At 37.4% G+C, this 21,290-nt stretch overlaps 2 protein-coding genes across 3 annotated transcripts; one reads left to right on the forward strand and one right to left on the reverse strand.

Moving 5' to 3' along the window:
- Positions 1 to 409: 409 nt before the first annotated feature.
- Positions 410 to 10,163, reverse strand: LOC147537095 (transcriptional corepressor LEUNIG-like). Of its 2 annotated transcripts, XM_086640064.1 has the most exons (19): positions 10,009 to 10,163; positions 9,577 to 9,613; positions 8,105 to 8,202; positions 7,885 to 7,994; positions 6,561 to 6,908; positions 6,391 to 6,476; positions 6,191 to 6,278; positions 6,060 to 6,105; positions 5,755 to 5,804; positions 4,632 to 4,922; positions 4,359 to 4,538; positions 3,837 to 4,082; positions 3,667 to 3,742; positions 3,441 to 3,550; positions 2,778 to 2,927; positions 2,384 to 2,539; positions 1,794 to 1,910; positions 1,009 to 1,212; positions 410 to 889 (listed from the first exon to the last, which is right to left on the reverse strand). In XM_086640064.1, the coding sequence occupies exons 2-19, from the start codon at positions 9,606 to 9,608 to the stop codon at positions 746 to 748; spliced, it is 2,532 nt and encodes an 843-aa protein (XP_086496190.1). In that variant the 5' UTR covers positions 9,609 to 9,613; positions 10,009 to 10,163; the 3' UTR covers positions 410 to 745. The 2 variants fall into 2 exon arrangements, with proteins under 2 accessions (XP_086496190.1, XP_086496191.1); XM_086640065.1 differs by lacking the exon at positions 10,009 to 10,163 and having other exon boundaries at positions 9,577 to 9,937.
- Positions 10,164 to 14,464: 4,301 nt separating this feature from the next.
- Positions 14,465 to 20,331, forward strand: LOC147537096 (uncharacterized). Its single transcript, XM_086642733.1, has 9 exons — positions 14,465 to 14,593; positions 14,817 to 14,989; positions 15,101 to 15,250; positions 15,629 to 15,731; positions 17,679 to 18,584; positions 18,671 to 18,707; positions 18,762 to 19,507; positions 19,636 to 19,749; positions 19,825 to 20,331. The coding sequence occupies exons 1-9, from the start codon at positions 14,465 to 14,467 to the stop codon at positions 20,293 to 20,295; spliced, it is 2,829 nt and encodes a 942-aa protein (XP_086498859.1). The 3' UTR covers positions 20,296 to 20,331.
- Positions 20,332 to 21,290: the final 959 nt, after the last annotated feature.

A 21,290-nucleotide genomic window follows, 5' to 3' on the forward strand; every position in this document is an offset into this window, starting at 1 on the left:
AACCAGCGATACTATGATTTTGCAAATGGGTTTCCGCCTTTCCGGTGGTCACAAGTGATGCTCGCCACTCCGGGCAAAGCCGGAGAAGGAAGAAGAGAGATACAATGCTTAGATATACAAGGCAGAAGAGAGCTCTAGAACGTCTGCCCGTCATGGTGTCCAACATTGACTGAAGTAACCCGTGTCATACGCCCATAAAAAAAGACTCTGACCTCGAACACAAGGGTACTTGTATCCTCTCCGTTGGAGATACCGGCATTTGAGTCTTACTATATAATTTCAATTTTTATTGCATAGTTTGTTCCACTTCTATGGTTCACAGTGAAAAATATACTCAAATTATTGGATTCACCAATCAATAATCAAACATACCCCCACTCAACTTGCTCTACTGATCAAACATTACTTAACATCAAAGGGTATTATATAGGCAGGCACCAAAAACTTGGTGACAGTTTGTCACTGATAGTTATAATATGAGTAGTACTAATGTATACTTAAACTAGTCTACAAAGTCTTATTCCTATCAATAACAATTACAAAAACAGGGAAAAAAGCAATGTATCGATGAATCCTACATGAGCGACTATAAACTGTTGCGACAACATGACCTTTAGCCACCTGACTGATGCAATTTCTGTCGTTAGATGTGGATGGGTGAAGGCGGCATCTGAGACGAATGTCAAAGTAGATCCAAATGTAGATATTCTGATGGGTAGATAAGTACAAGACGCGAGGAGGAGAATTACTTCCAGAGCTTCAAAAAGGTGTCATGACTAGCAGAAGCTACCACTTTCGTAACGTTTGACACGGCCAGAGAAGCAATCAGTCCTTCGTGCGCAGATACAGTCATTGTCTTGTTTTCCTCCATGTCCCATAGCTCCAGAGACTGTTTTAAAATTCAAGCAATACACTTTATTAGAACAAGTTCACATAAAATAAAAGAAAGGGAACTAGGTATCTTGGAAGTTCATGTAGGATCCTCTAAAAGACAATTTGGTGACTTACCTGATAACAGCCAACGACCATTAAATTACATGTAGGATGAAAAACACAGGATTGGAATTTGTTGCCGTTACAACTCAACTGGCGAACAAGCTCGCCTTCATTTCCGGAGCCAAATGACCAAACTCTGACAGAGTCCTCACTGACCGAAGCCAAGAAATCACCAGAAGGATCCCAGCAAAAAAAATGGACTGGGCTTGTATGACCCTACAAATTAAATCCAAAAAAATATGGTCATAACTCCATTATGGAAGAAAAGCATTAAATTGATAGGAACACGAGAGAAAAATAGTAACCTTTAAGAACAATACATTGTAGAAACATGCCACCAAAAGAGAAATTTGTCTACATTTCTCAATTACAATTGGTCGAACCAATAACACAATTCTTTGAGTGATTAAAAAAAAAATCAATAACGTGTACACCCGGTCGTGGGTTAACTTAGTGAACACCTACTCAGAGATCAAATCGGTTTGAGAACCCAGCAGGACTGGGAAATTAGTTGAGTCGGTTAAGTTGCGACTGCGAACTAGTTGAGAACTAGTCAAGAGTAGTTGGGAACTTCACTAACATAGCTTACATCAATTGATTTCTACATAACCATGGCAAGATTCCTTCAATTAAATGAAACTAGTTAAATACCGCCAAGGACTGATTCCATCAATTGATTTCTACATAACCAATACATCAAATATGCAGTAAATGGCATAACCAACATGTATGTACACAAGAGTTTAAAAAAATAGAAAATGATTACAGATGTCTTAGCCAGTTTGGACACCACTAACCTGTAATGCATGCCGGCAAGCTTGGGTCTCCACGTCGAGGATAGAAACGACATTCTCAGTAGCAGCTGCAAGATACCTTCCTAGGCGGGGTTGAAACCTCATCTGGGTCATTCCTCCCTGCATTAAATGATTAACAAGATAAGAAAAAAAACAACGTTTTTTCGTACCTTAGCTGGACCAGAGTGGATATCTCTCGTAGTCATTCATAATTGCATTCAGCCATCAAATGGGTGCTTATCTCAAACCTTTGTTGATTTTATTTTTTATACTGAGAACAAGAAGAATAATTATTTCGAACCTATTTATTAACATTGACACTCTATGCACTATTTGTCGCGTATCCGATATTTGAAGGATGCCCAAAGTCACTTCGATGAGTATAACATAAGATTTTGTATGTATATCTTGTGTTTACTTGTAAATATCATGTTTAGGTCCATAATACCACTCTAAGCTAATGTTATTTCTTAATTCTTTATAATTAACAAAGGTTGATCTAAAAGTAAGAAGTTCTGAGTAAAAAAGACCAGGACATAATGTCCCTACATGTCCATGTTACATAGTTTGAAAACAACACAGAACAATCCTACCTTGAAAACTCTAGCACAGCTACCATTTGTGACACTCCAGTATCGTATCTCACTATTTGAATCACACGAACATATGAGATCATCTTTCTTCGGGTGGAAGTCTAATGACATGACTTGAGCAGAATGCCCCGTAAAAGTGCGGAGTGAATAGCTAGGCTGCAAAATAGAGTAATGTCAAAGAAACTGCATTGAGGTGGAAAACCGACTTTTTAAACATTGCACAATACAGTCAAGTAGGTAGCAAGTATATATTTATGTCTCGGAACCAGGAGAAGTGAGATTGCATCAACGATTGACAGACAGGATCATGTTCTCGAAAAACAGTGTGTTTGTGTAATGGAAATTAAAAGATTCTGAGACTAGGATCAATCATGAAGGACCATAGTTTACTAACATTGTCGACATCCCAAACCCTGACAGTTTTGTCGAAAGAGGATGTAGCGAGACGCGGCATGCTTGGACTAAAGCGAACATCAGTAATCAGCGAAGAATGTTCTTCAAGTGTAGCTTTCCGCTTCAGAGAATCTGCATGCCAAAGTACAGCCTGCATTGACAAAATCACCAAATACATGTCCACATTATTCTATTTTTCTAAAACTTATACGTAGTAACTTGCTACAAGCATCACTGAATTCCCTCAAAGCAAGCCAACTGACTGAGGGATCAAAGCTTGTCAGTGTGAAAAGCGGGACAAGTCAAGGAGTCAAAAACAAGTGGGAGGGGCACCGGGGTCGAATACCCACGTTATATATCTATGGTTAATTACAAGTAATATAAAATAAAATGGCTATTTGAGGTAAATTAACCTATTGAAACAATAAATAAATGATATATAAGTATATTGTAGAATATAGCTATTTATATAAACAAAAACGAGAGGTGCACTATGGCCAACAGTAAACCGCTGAGTATAAAAGGCTAAGGTAAAAATCTAAAAGAAAACTTTTCGGAGTCTTGGCAATGCCACAATATAGCAGTTAATTTCAATGTCACTGCGGCTACATGAGCAGGAGCTACTTGTAGAAGTCCAGAAAGATGTCATAAAGGTCCCTTTCACCTTTTTATCATGCCCACCGGTAGCAAGTAGTTTCCCATCTGACGAGAAGTGACAGCATATGACTTTACTAGAACTTGCTCGAATAAATCCGACTTCTGTAAACGTGAACGCTGGTAATGAACAGATAAAGCATAAGTTGAGTGTATAACCGATACAAACAATCAACATCCAAACGAAATCTCATCAATACACGTTTCGCTAATAAAATATGTGGTGATATCCATACCTCGTCCAACTCCATCCCGAGGCTCATTATCGCCATCTATAAACGAGTCAACATCATTTTCCTCCACAAAATCACCCTGCAAATCAAGATCTTTGTTACCCAATTATCGAAGTGGTGTGCAAGTGAAAAATTTGTGCTAAACTGGTTCTCTAAAGATAAAGATCGTTCACCGGTTGATTTGATGGTGAAGTGAGAGTTCCAGTTCCATCTGGACCAAACATAGTTAATGGCTTTGAAGAGCTACTGTTGGGTGGCAATGACTGCACGGAGATCGCATCGCCCGGGGTATGAGTTGAAGGTGTTGAGGGTGCTGAACTGGGAGAAGGTCCAGCTGTGTTTGCAGTTCCTGAACTATTAGCAGGTCCAGAAGATGACACCAGTTGCTTCCTCTTTCTCCCAGGCTGATTTTTTGAAGTCTTAAAAGTGCATAAAAAAGTACCATTAGGAATTCAAAGAACAACCAGAAAAAGAACTCAGATCAAAATTCCAACTCTCAATTTCCTTCCTTGTATTGGGGATTTTTTCCCTTGCAATCCTCTTTGAAAGATAATTCTCAACTTTACAACAACAAAAAAAGCAAAAGATAGCCAAGTTCCAAAAAGATTGAAATTGATCAGAAGAGTAGCAAACTCATGAAAAATCACATCAAGAATTCAAGATTCAAGCACAACATAGATGGAGAAAAGACGGACCTGATCATTGCCTCGAAAGGAGTTTGACATGCCACCGTCCATTGTGACACTAACAGCAGCACCTATTTTGTCTTGCTGGTGAAGTTGATGATTCGAACTCTGAGATTGTGGACTTGGAAGTGCATGCTGTTGAAGCTGTTGATTGTTGTTCTGCTGCATTTGTAACTGAGCTAATTTTTGCTGTCGTTTCAAGGATTTTTCATACCATCAAAGAGAGAAAGAGAGAGAGAAGTAGATAATGGGAAGGATTGACAAAATGAACAGAGAGAGCACCTTCATTAACAAGTCTGTATCTCCCCGAGGCAAAACTGAATATGGGGCTTGCATTGGTGATCCACCATTTGCAACTACATCACTGACAGAACTGGACTGACCAATATTTCGGTTCGGAATCATTCTCACTCTTTTGCTGTCAACTTCATTGGCAGATGGAGAAGGTAAGTTTTGTGGTTGAAGCAGTTGTTGTTGCTGTGGGGTTAATACAGGGAGCTGGTTAAAAGACGGAGGGGACTGTATAAATGACTTTTGAGACTGAAGAATCCCTGGTCGAAGCTGATCAAATCCCTGCATACATCAATACATAAGCCACGAACTATAAAAATGGGCAGAATAGTGCTCCAACAGATTGAAACTCCACACCAGCTTAATTGCGACTAGATAAACATTCAGTCACCAGTCAAATGTTTATGTTATAGCAATGGCACAAATTAAAACCAATTATCTGCTGATAGACTTCAAGATGCCATGGCATAGTCGAGTCAATGACTTTGTCTTAAGTTTTCCAAGTGACGGTGGTGGTTTTGTTTAAAACATGATAATACAATTAAGGGAGAAAAATTCTATATTTGTATTAGAAATAAAATGTTGAGAGAAATCAAGTAACCAACTAAAATATGTCACTTCAACAAAAAAAAATACAATATGTCTTGTGGCTCCCATCGGGGTTTAGATGCTTCCAAGAACTTATTTTTGGTGTTCCAGTAAATGCACTATGGAATGCTTGCCACAGACTGTACTCCTGGAATAACTTAGTTCCGATCATTTATGACACTCACCCACTACCCATTTCTCCACACTCCCCCATACGTGCAATTGGCTGGCAAATTACAGATCGCCTAGAGAGTTTTCTAAGGTTAAAGATTTTCAGAGTATCCAATAATACCTTTGCGACCTTAGATCCTTACGTTTTCTTTGTAAACAAGTAATATCAAACGTTATACATCTCTATAAACCCAAAATATTATATAATGCAGACATCTGAGAGTGCCCTCAGAAATATATAGTAATAGAAATCCATAGCATGAAACAAACACAAATAATTTAAAACAGTAGCACTGTAAAAGAGATTCTAATATAGATACTTAACAAACACTTCGGATAATAATGAAAGACTTACGGTTAGTGGCCATCCTCTCAAAGTCATAGAGTTGCCACCTTGATTTGACCCTGAAAAAACAGCATATAGTTTATCAATTTGTCAATAATGTCTGATTAAGTCCTTTAATAAATGTCTAATTGAGTCCACTAATAAATGTCTAATGGAGTCCATTAATAAATGTCTAATGGAGTCCGTTATCCAAGACATCTAAATAATCGGTTGAACTCGTTATACCACTTCCCAGATAAGATCCAGTAACAAAAATAAAGGTACATCTTATAACACCAAATATTGCAAGTTCACTAAATGTCAACATCGCATACCAGGGACTCCAAGCAATGAGCCATCAGGACCAACACTCTTTATGTCCTGTATCAACAATTCACAATTAAGAACAAAGAAAAGAAATAGGCCTTCTTCTAATAATCAAATAAGTAATTTCTAACAACCATACCTGGGCAGAACCTGGAAGCTGCTGGTTCCGCGCTTGCACTTGCTGTAGAGCTCCTGACGTACCACTAGCTGTCCCATGCAACACTTGCCTACAAAAAATAGTTTGACCATACCAGTGAGTGAAATGGGACAGTAACACTTCGAAGTTAGCACAAATCATGGTTAAGCTGAAATACACAAATCCTAACAAAAGAAAGTTACCCTGAAGACTGGCCAGCTGCAGCTGACTTCAACAAAGGGGCATGGTTTGAATCAAAATGTGGGCTTACATTGTCGTTGAACCTTTGCTGTAAGAGAATTACTAACAGTTTAAGAAATGCACAATGAGATAGGTATTAAGTACTGCCTTCAAATTAAGAGAATTCTAGTACCTTCATAGCAGAATCATCCAAAGAATCTCTTTGATGTGGCAGCTTTAAGCGTTCCTCGTACATCTTTGTAGCCAAGGCATTTGCAGTTGCCGTATTTTGCCTCATAAGGGAATCATTCCCGACTAGTCCATTAGAAGCTCCATTAAGAAGGTGGTTTCCGTCTCTTCGTTGTTGCTGCTGTTGTTGTTGTTGTTGCTGTTGCTGTTGTTGCTGCTGCTGTTGATGTTGTTGTTGCTGCTGTTGTGCCTGCCTCTGTAACATCATCTGGTGCATATGCATTTGTTGTTGCTGTTGATTTTGGGGTTGTTGTTGTTGCATTTGTTGCTCTCGTCCTTTAATCAGTTGGGTCTGTTGAGTCGAAGTCATTCTTTAGTTCATTTGACTTCCTAGCTTCTTTAGCGTAATGCTCTTCTCGAAATATCATAAAAGACTTAAAATGGTGATGAAAATGGTGAATTCTTATACTGCCTAACATTGTTTAGTAGAAAGGCTTGCCAGGCTTCAATTTCCCAGTTTAAGATATGAATATCCTCTCATTTTGCTCCAGACAAAACCTATTAAGTAGGATATTCGGCATCCTTTGGAAGAAATAATTTTACCTCCCCTTGTTCTCACATCATTTTGCATATTTGCTCAATTTTACCTCTCATACTCTCCACCAATGTTAAAATAGCGTTTTTGCGCCTCGATGCGGTTTTCTTAGACAATGTGAGACGGTAAAGAGGCGTAGGTTCAATCTCACATATTTTAGTAATATAATTATAGTATTTTGTTCTATTGATAGTATATTTTTTATTTGTTTGTACTTTGTAGTATTACAGAAAATTATTTTTTTAAATAGTAAAGTCGAAGGATATGAATGGTTTCGGTCACTTCTACCCTTTTGACTACCCTTAGAAGTTAAAGAAAAACAAAGTTACTACAACACCGAGGCGTATGTTCTGATGTGGTACACCTATAGTTTGCACATCGAGGCATACGCCTCGATGCGCATCTTATGCGCCTTTTTAAACATTGCTCTCCACGATTTTCTCCTTTATAACTTCCTTGTGTACTTCTTCACTTACTTATGTTACAATGATCCACTCAAACTTTAGCTAAGTACCACTTCAATTTCATCTCATCTGTATGACTTTCTCCACTATCTTCTCTCACCCTCATATTCTCTACAGTTTATAATCACCTTTCGCATGCACCCGAAACTTAAATTTATTCGTATACACTTCTAAAGGAGCCCAAAATCATAAACAAATAGATTACGTAAAACCTATAAAAAGTAAAAGCAAGAAATTCCAGAAGCTATAAGTCTATAGGATATTCGCACCTCAATGTAAGATGCAGCAACTTCAGAATGCTTCTCATTTGTCCTGGCAATGAAGATGTCCCAAAAAACCGACCACCACTCAAAAAGAAAACCACCAGGAGCATCAATAGCTAAAAACAATGTGAAACCAGAAACAATATGAGTAAGAATGTGATAGAAACTAGAAAGAACCAATATGATAACTCTTCAAGTCCCATTTTAGGACTCCACAAGATCCTACCAACTGGGTCAGAGGACACTTTGCCTTCAGCTTGAAAGGCCTTGGCTGTAGCCTGTAAGTTCCTTTTCACCAAGTAATCGTAAATGTACACATCTAACCTGTTCTCCAAGAAAACATTAGCAACACAGGTTAAGACTTAGAAGAAGAGAGAAAAGAACAATATAGAGCGAAGAAATTTCAAGAGATGTGGAATCTTTTCTTGGCATCAACATGCCCAGTAACTTCTTTCATCTTTATCAAATACGAATTTGGCTCAAGTTGTTTGATGCACTAATTCAGCTGCTGTTTGGAAGACTTTGCATCAGAACATGTGTATCATGTTTAAAAAGTAATTTTGGAAACTCAAAGGGGCTCTCACTCTACAACTAATTTTATAGATTTGTTAAGTAATTAGCCGACACTCTTTCGGCTTTATAATTCCTGAAAGTTTAGGCTCATCCTATGATCCTACTGTTGCATCTCTTAGTACTACTAACCTATGAGTTGCTACAGATGCCGTTCTTTTAGACCGTCGAGGTGGCTATAAAGATAATGTGTGCAATCATCACTCTCTTGCAGATAATCAAGAACTAGAGTTTTCTTATACTGAGTTATCCACAGTTGATTGAAATGCTAGGAGTCATCCTATTATCTCTAATGAAGGTTACCGCAATGATATTGCTTTTATTGATGCCTATATATGGTTTACTTTGATTTATGCAACGTCAGCTAATATGATGTGTTCCCAACTGTCAAGAGGATTCTACGACATTCGCATTGACTTCTTCAACCGACTCTATCATTTCATCTTTCACGACCTACAACTATGTCAACTCCTTCCTTACTATATCTTGGAGTATACCGCAGCATAAAACTGTGTCCGAGTCCAGCATGTAGACCACATATAAAGGACTTGCCATAGCAATAGACAAACTAATGTTCGTTTTCCTCAATTTGTTAGTAAACGTGATCTCTTGTTAATTTACCATCCACCTTTATCCTATGTATTTTCCGTGTAGATAAGATATCTTGATCTACAAGAATCTCAAAATTTGTGAACTCTCACATTCTTATAACATCTATACTTATTATAAATAGTAAATAACTTCTTGTGTTTCTCTCATGCAAGAGAAACCCTAACATTTATCTCTTGTTTATACTGTTGTATTAAAAGTTAGTAGAAATCCCAGCTTCCCACAGCTCAAACTGAGCTAACTTGTAATTCAAATCTCAAACATCAAAACCCCCTCAAAATACAACTAAAATAAACCCTAGAAGAAGAAAAAACATATTCTCAGTTACCCAGATGACAATAATGAAATTGAACAATATTTTGCCCCAAATCAAAACCCTAATACAAAAAATCAAATCCAAAATCAGCAAACCCTCAAACCCCACACTTGTTAACCAATCCGAGCTATCTAAACCCCAAATAAAGAAAAATTAAGAAGAGGATGAACAGAAACATTAAAAAAAATGGAGAAATTTCTTACATTTTATCAGCTTCCCAGTTAGTCTGAGACATGATTCCTGAAATCCAGAATAATTTCAACAGCTTCAGATAAATGTCAGTTTCTCTCTCTAAATCAATCTATCTATCTCTCCTAAACTCCTTCAATCAGATTCCAAAACATCAATTCTGATTTATTCTTCTTCTTCAAAAGTTGGATCTTCTCTTCTTTAAGCATAATAAAATCTTCCCCAATAAAATCAACTTTTTTCTTCTTTAATGAATACCCAAACCACAAAAACAAAGACAGAATAGAGATTTTCTGTTTAAATCACTCACAGGTATAGGTAGATAGATAGAGAGAAAAGGGTTCGGTTTAATGAGAAAAAACCTCCGTTTCTGACAGAAGAAGAGAACTGTAGTAGTAGTATTATATTTCTAGAGAGAGAGAGAGAGAAAATAAATGGAATTTAGCAGCCAAACAACACCTTAACCCCTCTTTTCTTCTTTGTCGAGAGAGAAAAAGTTGTATAGCTTTCGTGGACTACTTTGCTATATAGTAAACGTAAATGACACATAAGTATCCTTCTTTAGGGCAAGTAATTCTAGTGGTTGACTCAATACAAAATTGGATAACTATGGGAAGGAAGATTTTATAGGCAATGCCTAAAGTTATTATAGACAATCTCGTTAAAGGCAATTTCTATTTGCACTAAAGGCAATTTCTATTTTGACTAAAGACAATGTATGTTGAAGAGGCAATGCCTATCGACTTGAAGTCAAGTCGCTGGCTGGAAATGCATCAAGTTGTCAGCCGATAATTTTCGGGCCACAACCATAACTTGAAAAAACAAAATTTCTCTCTTCTTCTTCTTCTTCTTCTTCTTCTCTCACCTCTTTCTCTTGCGAAGGGGAGGCGGAAACATCTAGTTTCAAGACCAAAAAATACAATAAAACATCATCTGAAAATACTAAAATTGAACCTGAGAAGACATGTCTGTAAAAATTACCTTCAGAGCAAGAAGGCCAAGAGCGAAGGCACTCCCTTTCTCAACTTCATGCTCATACCACTTTGGACCAGCCTCGTCTTCACTTAAAATCGGCGGTGAACTGAGATGTCTCACCAGACCAGGAATGACACCACCATCAACAATAATATTTACAACATCTTCTGCCAAAACGAAATAAAAAACCTAAGTTTAAAAAAACACAAACAACAAAATCTCAAAAAGTAATATAAAATTATCTAGAGAGCGATTTCTGGAGACAGAAAGACCAGGAGGATTTGAAAACCGTTTTTGGCTAGTTCGGCAAGAATATTACTAGCGCGTTTAGCAGAAGCTCGATCAGATTCTTTCCAAGAGAAAGTAAAGTTAAGAATTTCAACTTGAGAAGTGATCTCAGTTGCTAGGGCTATACCGTTAAGAGAATTTAAAGAGAAATTCTATCTTTTACTTTTGCTTTTGCTTTTGCTTCTGCTTCTTCTTCATGTTCAACTACTTTTCCTCCAGTTTTCGTTTTCGTCCTTTTTTCTCGGGTTCAATTTGATGTTGTTTACGTCTCTTTTGGTGCTCATCCATGGAGAGGTTAGAGAGAGAGAAGAAGAAGACTGAAAATTCTAGAGAGAGGGTAAGAAGAAGGAAGAAGAAGAGTGAGATTTTTTTCTGGTTAATGGTTGCCTTGCCGACAACTTCTGTCGGAGAAGAAGGCAATGACATTGCCTTTAACCAAACTTTGTCAACTTGTTAAGACTAAGTCTTGGAGGCAAAATACATTGCCTTTAAAATTTCCCTTATGGGAAAGAAGACGAATTTTAATTTGAAAAACGGATTAGTTTATGATTGGAGAATCACTTGCATCTCTTAATAAAAAATTAAATTATGATTTAGATAAAGTTTGTGATACTAAGTTAACACTAAAATCTCGTGAATCTAGGAATCAAAAGTTTACCTGGTTAAAGAAGTTTTAAAGTAAAGTTAAAAAATATAAATGAATTTCAATTATTTCTTTTGTTTGAATTGTTTCAAAGATAACTATAAATTATCTATATTTAATAAATGACTCCCACTTATTTAGCTATACCATGATTACACCTCTAAAATGATTTTCGTGTAGGCGTTAACTCACAAAAGCTGATTTTCCGTTAAATACTCAGTATATGAGGGACGTGCAGTCACATGCTTCATCTCGGATGAAAATACCCCCTCATAATCTGACAGCCACCAATGGCTTAATAGTTTCAATGGTCTAGATCTAAGGACTCAAATCTTCTCACTCCATTTGTCTTTCACCCCTAATCTCTCTCTCTTTCTCTCTCTCTCTCTCTCTCTCTCTCTCTCTTTCTATATCTCTATCTTTCTCTTTAGAAAGAGAACGATCTATTTAAGAATTGAGTTAACAGTAACTATACATGTAAACATTAGTAGCAGTTGGCTTGATTATTCTGATTCATAATTCATGTCTGCTTTTTCGATATTTTAGAGTTGGTCTCTTGCAAATAGGTGTACCAATCTTCTCCCCATTTTCATACTCACATTTACAAATAGTGCAAATTTTATTCAGACTTCAGATTCATTCACATGGCAGATTCTTGTTTTCAATTGACTCAATATAGTTTCATATGATGGTGCCAATTCTTTCTTGAAATGCTAGTAATTCCTCATAACTCATCCTATTTGTGTCGGGTATTGGAAGATTCATGATTCCACTATTAACCCATCTTCTTTCATTGATCCTCTGAGAATTTTGATGATGATGGTGGTGGTAGATTTGTGAAGAATTACTGAAATTCATAATAATAGGATCATCTTAATTATATGCAAGCCTTATTGTGTAAGAATTTCTCTGTCTAGGTCTATGATTAATTTGACGCTGATGATCTTGAAAATTCCTAAAGCCGTCAATAATGGCAACCACTTCAGTAAAAAAAGACCTTGGGTAAGAATTAACGCCTCTCTGTCTAGGTCTATGATGAAGTTGAGGTTGATGATCTTGAAAATTAATAGAATCATCATCAATAATGGAAACCTCTTCACTGTAGGTAGACATTCTTGGATTGTTTCTCTGTCTAGGTGTTTGATGAACTTGATCAGGAAAGTCAAATACAAGAATCCCATCCATTTGAAACATCATATTACTCCAATTTGATGTCTTCCTTTTATTTTCCAAGATAGATTGTTCACTTTCTAGAAAGAGAGGGGAGATTTGGAGCGAGAGACAAAGGGAGGAAGAAGGTCCGAGTCCTTAGATCTAGGTTGTTGAAACTATTAAGTCGTTGGTGATCGTCGGATTATGAGGGGGTATTTTCGTCTGAGATGAAGCATGTGACACGCACACCCCTCATATAACGGGTATTTGACGGGAACTCAGCCTTTGGGTGTTAACACTTAAACGAAAATTATTTTAGGGGTATAGTCCCAATATATATAGCTAAATAAGTGGGAGTCATTTACTAAATCTCCTTTTTCTTTAACTAAAAAATGCGTATCTCATGTATGTTAGGTCCAATGTTAATAAATTTTAGAGAATAATTTTCAAGAACTTCATATAAGATTAGAAGTTAATGTTATAATAAGTACTTTGCACAAAAGTGAAATTTATTGCATTCAAGGGGACTCAGATTCACATATTCGTTTACCTATGGATCAACGTCGGGTTCAAGGTGTCTAAGGAACTCATGCCGACCATCCATATCAAGGCTCAGGTGATAAAGTTTTGTAGGGTCTTTCTCCATGATGGCTTCGTCAAAGAACTTGATGTCGTCTCCCTATCAAGGTTTGTTGCGTAATTTTGTGATATTGACGTCTTAAAGAGGAAACACATACCTAGGTCAAAGCAGTGGGTTGTGCTCCGCTTTGTCGTCTTATCTTTTGTCTTTAAGGCATTCAGAATCGTCATAGATATCTCTACTGACGCCATCCAATCTTTTTAGAGGCGTTTCAAACCGCCTCATGATCTCATTATCTCTAGGTAATCTAACTATTACTCTTGATCCCATGTGCCTTTCCATGGGTCTTGATCTCAATCGTCAATCTAACGCTTGAAATTTGTCCTCATCATTGAAACAAATCTTTTTTCTTTCTACAAACGTTTTCTCGGTTTCTTTTTACCTTTCTTTATGCGATCAAGGAACTATCTCTTTCTTTGACTTCTGCTTGATGTTTGGTAGTCGCATAGTATTGTGGAATACTGACTTTTCAATATTCCCTTGGTTCCCTATTCAAATTCTGGTGAACAAGTTTTTTTTCTTCTCGTCATGGTCGGCTTATAACTTGTCAACCTTCTCGATCTTAGAGACAATCCCAACGTCTCCCCCAAACATCTCAAAGTTATGATCAAAGATAGACAACACATCTTAGCCATTTAATGTACGATTATCCCAAGTGATCTCGCCACATTGTTATTAGACCACCACCGTCGTTGCGGACATTGTTTGTCTATAGGTCTTCAACTCAAGTTCCCTCTTCAACATCTTCATCCATTGAACTTTTACCGACCGGACATTCATCCTTGTTTGTATCTTTAATAGCACTCCTTCTCCACTTTCTCATATCCAATACTTGACATCATGAAAACTATTCCTTCAGTTCAGGGTCATCGAGACCATCCAAACACTTTCTCCGAAGAAGCTCTTGTTTTTTGCTTTGAGGTCGAAGATTGGATCTTCAAGACTTCTCATCAACACATTGGTTTTTATATTAAAAAAGTTGGTATGTGTCTTCGTTCTCATTCTTTCTTCGTAGGTGTTGAATCATTTTGCGTTGTTACTTTGTTAACTAAATCCCAATGTTGTGGTGATTATTATGACCTATATCTTTGTTTGCAAGTTGGAGCTTAATCTCGACCCCAAGTCGCAATCTCTATGTCTTCACCCAACTTTACCATATGAAGCAAGACAAAGTTAGTTCTACCTGCTGTTATTTGTCTGTAAAATGGTGCATCTTCATTGTTGGCAAGACTACATCGAAGGATTACAAGAACAAGTATTATTCATATGCTACAAGGATGCCAATAAGAGCTTTACCATTCCTCCTAGATACATTGTTCTTGATAGCGAGAAAGTTTCTAAATTTCACCTAGTTCGAGCGACGAAAATCCTTTTAGAATTTCTCAGATGACTTATGTTTTCCGATAGCTTTATCTAGCCTTCTTCCTCACTCCTCAAAATCTTCTCGAGGCTAAGTTGATTAGAGTGTTGTCTTGTAATACAATTTCTCCTCTCTCAGTCTTTATTTCTTTTTTGTGATGTTCCAACCTGATGTAAGCAAATTTTTTTTTTTGCAGTTCCTAGGTTTCCAAGAAAGGAAAAACAAGACGGTTGGTGGGGAGTCTTCTAAGCCCGAGAAATCAAAGACTAAGGGATTGGCCCCAAAGCTCACTAGTAAGTATGCTCAATCTTCAGGGAACCTTTCTGATCCAGATCAACCATCTCTTACAGATATGCCATCTGATACTCGGTTAGACTGTCTCGCCAATTTTGGTTGTTCTTTTGGAAGACCCATTTAGTTGCCACTTTACCACCTTTCATGATACTTCACATATTGATCTTACGAAACTCCTTGTTGTAGAGTAAGTTCCACCGGCAAGCCCCGTAGTTCCCCTCCGGTGGCGGGTCCTTCTATCTCCGCGGAGACACCTTCCACCAAGCATGCCATGGGTCATGGCGTCTTCTCCTCCCTCGACAAACCCCTTGATTGGAGTGGAGGACATCGAAGTAGGTATGGAGAAACTATTTGACCGAGTGGCGTAGTAGGACAACAAATAACTCATTAAGGGTATCGCTGGTACTGTTATGACGAAATCAAGTAAACCAAGAAAAGCAATAGGAAATAAAGAACAATCACACAAGAGATTTACGTGGTTCGGTTGGTGAGACCTACTCCACGGTACAACGGCGCGATGATTTCCACTATGATAAGCAAACAAGTTACACAAGAGATTCGTGAGTATTTGACACAGATACCTCCAATGGTTTTAGTTTATATAGCTATTAAAACCTTAATCTCATCGCCTCGCCAACTTTCTATTTCTAAATCTGAAATACACATTGATACGCTAACACTAATAACTGACATAAGTCCTGCTCCGTATTCCAGCTTTGTCTCGAAGACCAGCTCTGCTTCAGAGCCTGCTTCGGCTACTAGCTATGCCTCGGTGATCATCCCTGCTAACGGGTCCAAAATTCTACGCCGAGATCGTGTAAGTGGTTGTAAACCAGGTTAGATATCAACCCATATTCAAGACACTTTCAATAGATAAATTTGCCTCTCCCTTGACAGTTTTGTAAGTGCTAAAACTCTATCACGTTATCTTTTGAACAATTGCACTTATGAAGAATTGCCAGTTTATAGTGTATCAGATATCTCTCTTACCTAAAGACTCATCAAGTTGATTTCACTGCTCATCAAGTTGATTAGGAAGCTTTTTGAACTGACCTAAAAGTTTGTAGAGCTGACCTCAAAATCTACAAAGCTAACTTGGCAGTTTGTAGAGTTGAGTTGATGACGATGAAGACCCGGGTGACGAAGCTTACCGTAGTAAAACTTTCTTCACGAGAGTTTCTTAAGGCGGTCAAGGCAGAGAAGGAATCTTTTGACAATTCCTTGGCTGCTAAGCGAGCTAAATCGAAGAGCTGACAGCTGACCTGAAGGCGGTGAAAGAAGACCGGGACGGTCAACTCTTGAAGCTAAGGGGAAATTTTTTGGGACAAAAGTTGAAGACACAAACTGAAGTTGTCGAAGTTTTTAATGCTTCCCGAATATGCTCGCTGTTATTACGAGGTTTCCCAGACATCCCCTCTGTCTGAAATCCATCCGTGATACATCTAAGTTGGTGAATCAACTCTAAATTGAGCACGGTAGGGAGGAAGAAATGATCTTTAGCTCTGATGAGTCTCGGTGAGACATTGATCCATAATGCCATTTTTTATTTTTCTGTCAACTCTGCTATTTTGCTACTTTTGATCTGTAGTCACAGCTCCATAACATTTCCCTTTGTTGCATGCCTCATTTTCGATACTTAGAATAATATTTATTTCTAACGTTAAGTTACGTGCAATTCAATATTTCAATATTGTATCTTTGTGACATAATCCGCATAATGTAATGATTCTTAGAATCCTTTGTCAAAAAAATATAATAGTAAACTCTATGTTGTCAAAGGCGCGCTTAAGCGCGCCTGAGGCGACCAAGGCGCAAGGTGTTTGAAGCCATCGACTCGCTTCAAATACTCTTACCCTTGTTTCCCCTGGTATCGCTTCAGCGCGCTTAAGCGATCGCCTTAGGTCGACTAGGGGAGTGGTTAAGTCGATGGGAGGCGACCTTGGCTGCCTTCAGATTTTTCTATTTTTTTATTGGGTTGGAGCCCAAATATTAGGTCCAAACCCGAGTTCCTATTCCCTGGTCGACCAAAATAGGAAAATCTAGGGTTTTCAATGTTCAAACCAGTTTGAACATTGAACTATCGAAGAAGACTCTCTCTCTCTATCCACCATTATTAAAGACAACCTTGGAAGTAAAGCTCTAAAAGGTACCATCTCTAACTATTCTCTTTGTTTTATTTCTTTTCTTCTTCATTAAACGATTTTCTTCTTCTTCTACTGAAAAATGCTCTCTTTGTTTTCTTCTTCTTCAACGATTTTCTTCTTTTCTTCAACGATTTTCTTCTATCTTCTTCTTCTTCTTTGCTTCAACTAAAGCAGTAAAGCTTCTATTTTCTTCTTCTTCTACTAAAAATTATTGTAACTTAGTAACTAAACTCTATTTTTTCTGATTTATTCTCTCTCTAACAGTAACTATACTCTGTTTTTTCTTCTTCTTTCTCTCTCTAACAATAACTATACTCTGTTTTCTTCTTCTTCTTCTTCTTCTTCGAAAATTTTCTCTCTAAAGCTTCTTCTTCTACTACTAAAACTTCTTTTATTTTAACAGTAACTACTAATTATACTCTGTTTTTTCTTATTTATTCTCTCTCTAACAGTAAGTATACTCTTTTATTTCTGATTAAATCTCTCTCTAACAGTAACATAGTTACTGATTTTTATAAACTTCAACTCTTCAACTAAAGCTTCTTCATTATAATGCTGTTTTTTATTCTTGAATTGATTATTATTGAATTGAATTGATGTGTATTAAACTCTGTTTTAAGCTAATGTCTGCCACTTCTTCGACTGCTCGAGTGAAACCGTCGAGTGATCCAGGTTGGGATTACGCGCAACCTGTAAATGGAGATAAAAATAAGGTGAAATGTGACTTGTGTGGTGTGATTTCGAATGGTGGAATCAATAGACAAAAACAACATTTAGCCGGTGGGTATAGAGATGTTAGAGTATGTACGAAGGTTCCTAAAGATGTACAAGATTTGATAAAGAATTATATGGCCGAATCGAAGAAAAAGAGAGAGGAAAAGAGTCTTGTTAGAAAGGCTTCAATTCAAGGGATTAATATATTTAATCCATCTTGCAATCAAGGGTTTGAAGATGTGGAAATCACGGGAAGTGGTAGTGGTAGTACACCAACATCCAGAATGCCTCCTAGAGAGAAGGTTAAGGGGCCGATAGATACCGCATTCCCACCTGACTTCTCAAAGTTGGTACAACAACAAATTGATGCGAAAGATCCTGATAGGAAGATAGCGCAAGATAATGTTCATGATTATATAGCTAGCTTCTTCTATGATAATGGGATTGCTTTTAATGTGATAAAAAGCACTAGTTTTGCCATGATGCTTGTAGCCGTTGGACAATATGGACCGAAGTTGAAGATTCCTACATATCATCAGTTGAGGGTTCTGTTGTTGGTTAGAGCAGTCAAATCTACTAAGGGATGGATAGATTCATTCAGAAATGAGTGGGTTAAGTTTGGGTGTTCTATCATGACAGATTGGTGGACAGATGGAAGGGGTAGAACACTCATTAACTTTCTTGTGAATTGTCCAAAAGGAACTATTTTTCTGAGGAGTCTTGATGGTTCCGAACATGTCAAGGATGCAAAACTGATCCTCAAGTTATTGAAAGAAGTCATTGAAGAAGTAGGCCCTAAGAATGTTGTTCAAGTAAGAGCCTTGATTAATTTTCAATTATTATCATTTTGCCAATCTTTCTTCCTTATGTTTTCTGTTTGTCGTACTTGATTTTGTAGGTTTGCACTGATAATGCATCAAATTACAAGCTTGCGGGTAAATAGTTAATGGAAGATGAGAACTACAACTTCTATTGGACCCCATGTGCAGCACATTGTGTGAATCTTACGTGCCAAGATATTTCCAACATTCCAAGGGTGACTGGAATCGTGAGAGATTGCAAGACTATTGTTGTATACATGTACAACCACGGTCAGGTGTTGCACATGATGAGAAAGTTTTGTAACAATCGGGATTTAGTGAGGCCTGCAGTAACTAGATTTGCTACTAGTTACTTGTCAATGGAAAGTATTTTCAATCAAAGATCGGGGTTGAGAACAATGATGATTTCCGAAAGTTGGACAAAAAGCAAATGGGCCAAATCAGTTGATGGTAAGAGAGTTACAAAGATTTTGAAACGGTCAAGCTTTTGGAACAACTTGCATTTTTGTTTACGTATCATTGGACCATTTGTGGATGTGATTAGGTTGGTTGATAAGGAGGAAAAACCTTGCATGGGCTACATCTATCTTGCAATGAATCAATGCAAGAAGAAGTTGAATGCTCATTATCTCGAGAAAACGGATGAGGTGATCACTCAAGTGATCAAGATTTTTGAGAATAGGTGGGCCGATCAACTCCACCAACCTTTACATGCAACAGGCTTTTACCTCAATCCTAGCATCTATTATGATCCATCACTAGAAAAACCCATGGAAAGAAATGGAGAAATAAAAAGAGGGTTGATGAATTGTATTGATACTATTACAGCGGATGATGCTATTCGTTCTCTCGTTATTGATCAACTTGCAGACTACCGGAACGAAACTGGATTACTAGGCTCGCCTGCAGCAAAAGTGAGGAGAAACACATAGTCACCAGGTATAGTTAACTTGGTTTCAATTGGAATTTATATTTAACTTGGTTTCAATTAGAATTTATAGTTAACTTGGTTTCAATTTATTCATCCACAAATGCAGTTCAGTGGTGGCTCCAATGGGGTTCCGATACTTTCGAGCTTCAAGATTTTGCCATGAGAGTTCTTGGTTTGACTTGTTCCGCGTCTCCATGCGAAAGAAACTGGAGTGCATTTAACAACGTAAGTGAATGATTATAAATTTATAATTCAAATTTATAATTAGTTAGTAACAATGTTTTCTTTTATGTGTAATAGTTGCATACAAAGAAACGTAATAAGTTAGATCATCAAAAGTTGAATGATCTTGTGTTCGTCCAATACAACAACAAATTGAAAGCTCGATACTTAGATCATACTAGTCTTTCTGGAAGAGATGAAGACCCAATCATTTTGAAAAGTGCCGAGCTCGATGAGTGGATTGCTCCTTTTGATGCGGCTGATGATCGTGTAGGTGACACCGACCTAACATATGGTCTTGTTGATGAGGCTGAAGGAGATGATGATGATCAAGTTGGTCCAAGTACAGGCACGAGAACTTATAAGAGAAGAAGGGCACAAAGCCAAACCCAAAGTCGGAGGAGTGGACCAGAGCTTCGACTTGTTGATGAGGATTCTGAAACAGATGAAGACATAGATTTTAGTCAACAAGTTGCTCAAGAAGGAGAAAACAACAACGATGAGGATGAAGATCAACTATCAGGAGATGATGAAGACATTGACTTCTAGATTTATTAAGTTTTTCTTAGAATTTGAACTTAGTCAAAACTCAAAACTTAACTTCAACTTTGTTTGATTTTGTTTGGTTAACTTAGTTGTTTGATTGTGTTATGTGTTGGATGCTTTATTTCACTTTGCTTTGCATTAAACCAATCAATTGGATGAGTAGTTAACAAAAAAAAAAAATTGCAACAGTACTTTGAGTATTTGCAGGAAATGCTGATTGGCAGGTTCTGCCTGAACTTAAGGCGCTCGCCTAAGCGCGCTAAGGCGAGCTGAGGCGAGGCGACAGCCTTGTCGCCTCGCATCGCATCTCGCTTAATACAACATAGAGTAAACTAGATGGAACCGCTAACAACAGAGAGATCGTTCCAAATGGACTCACATGCTAGGGTTCATAAAAGAAATGTTGGATTTTACGGCCGGTGAAAGTCTATAAAAAGCAAACTGAATGAAATTTCACACTATTATCGGAAAATATTATGACCTGAATAACGTTTAAAGTACTCCGGTTTCTTCAGTTGGGTGTTTGATTTACCACTTACTAAGTGATAGTAATCGTAAGTGTTATGTTTGTTTTTCATCACTATTAGTAATTGATTTTATATTGATTCTAAATGTTGTAAAAATGAACAATTGTCTGCTTTGACCTTAAAGCATTTAATTATCACAATTTCATACTAATTAATTAAGTTCACAAGTTTGGGTACGGAAGAACTAAGGTTTGAGAATATCTTGTGCCGGAAACATTAACCGCAAACAAATTAGGAATTATGAAGGATAAAGAACTCACGTTGCATCATGAAGTGTTGGTGGTTCTTTTAATTAGTGAGGAAGAGCGGTAAAAAAATTACGAAAATAGCTTAGGTCAAGGATGAGCGAAGAAGGGTAGGAGTCATCGCTAAAGTCATAAAAAAAAAATTTGCATTTATCAGTAGCTTAAGATGTTCCTATTAATTAGTATTATTTTATCAGTCATTAATATATTAGGAGAAGGATGATAA

Source organism: Eschscholzia californica, unplaced genomic scaffold (assembly GCF_041429995.1).
Source record: "Eschscholzia californica isolate CP2 unplaced genomic scaffold, dmEscCali1.0.p SCAF_5, whole genome shotgun sequence".
NCBI classification, from domain to species: domain Eukaryota; kingdom Viridiplantae; phylum Streptophyta; class Magnoliopsida; order Ranunculales; family Papaveraceae; genus Eschscholzia; species Eschscholzia californica.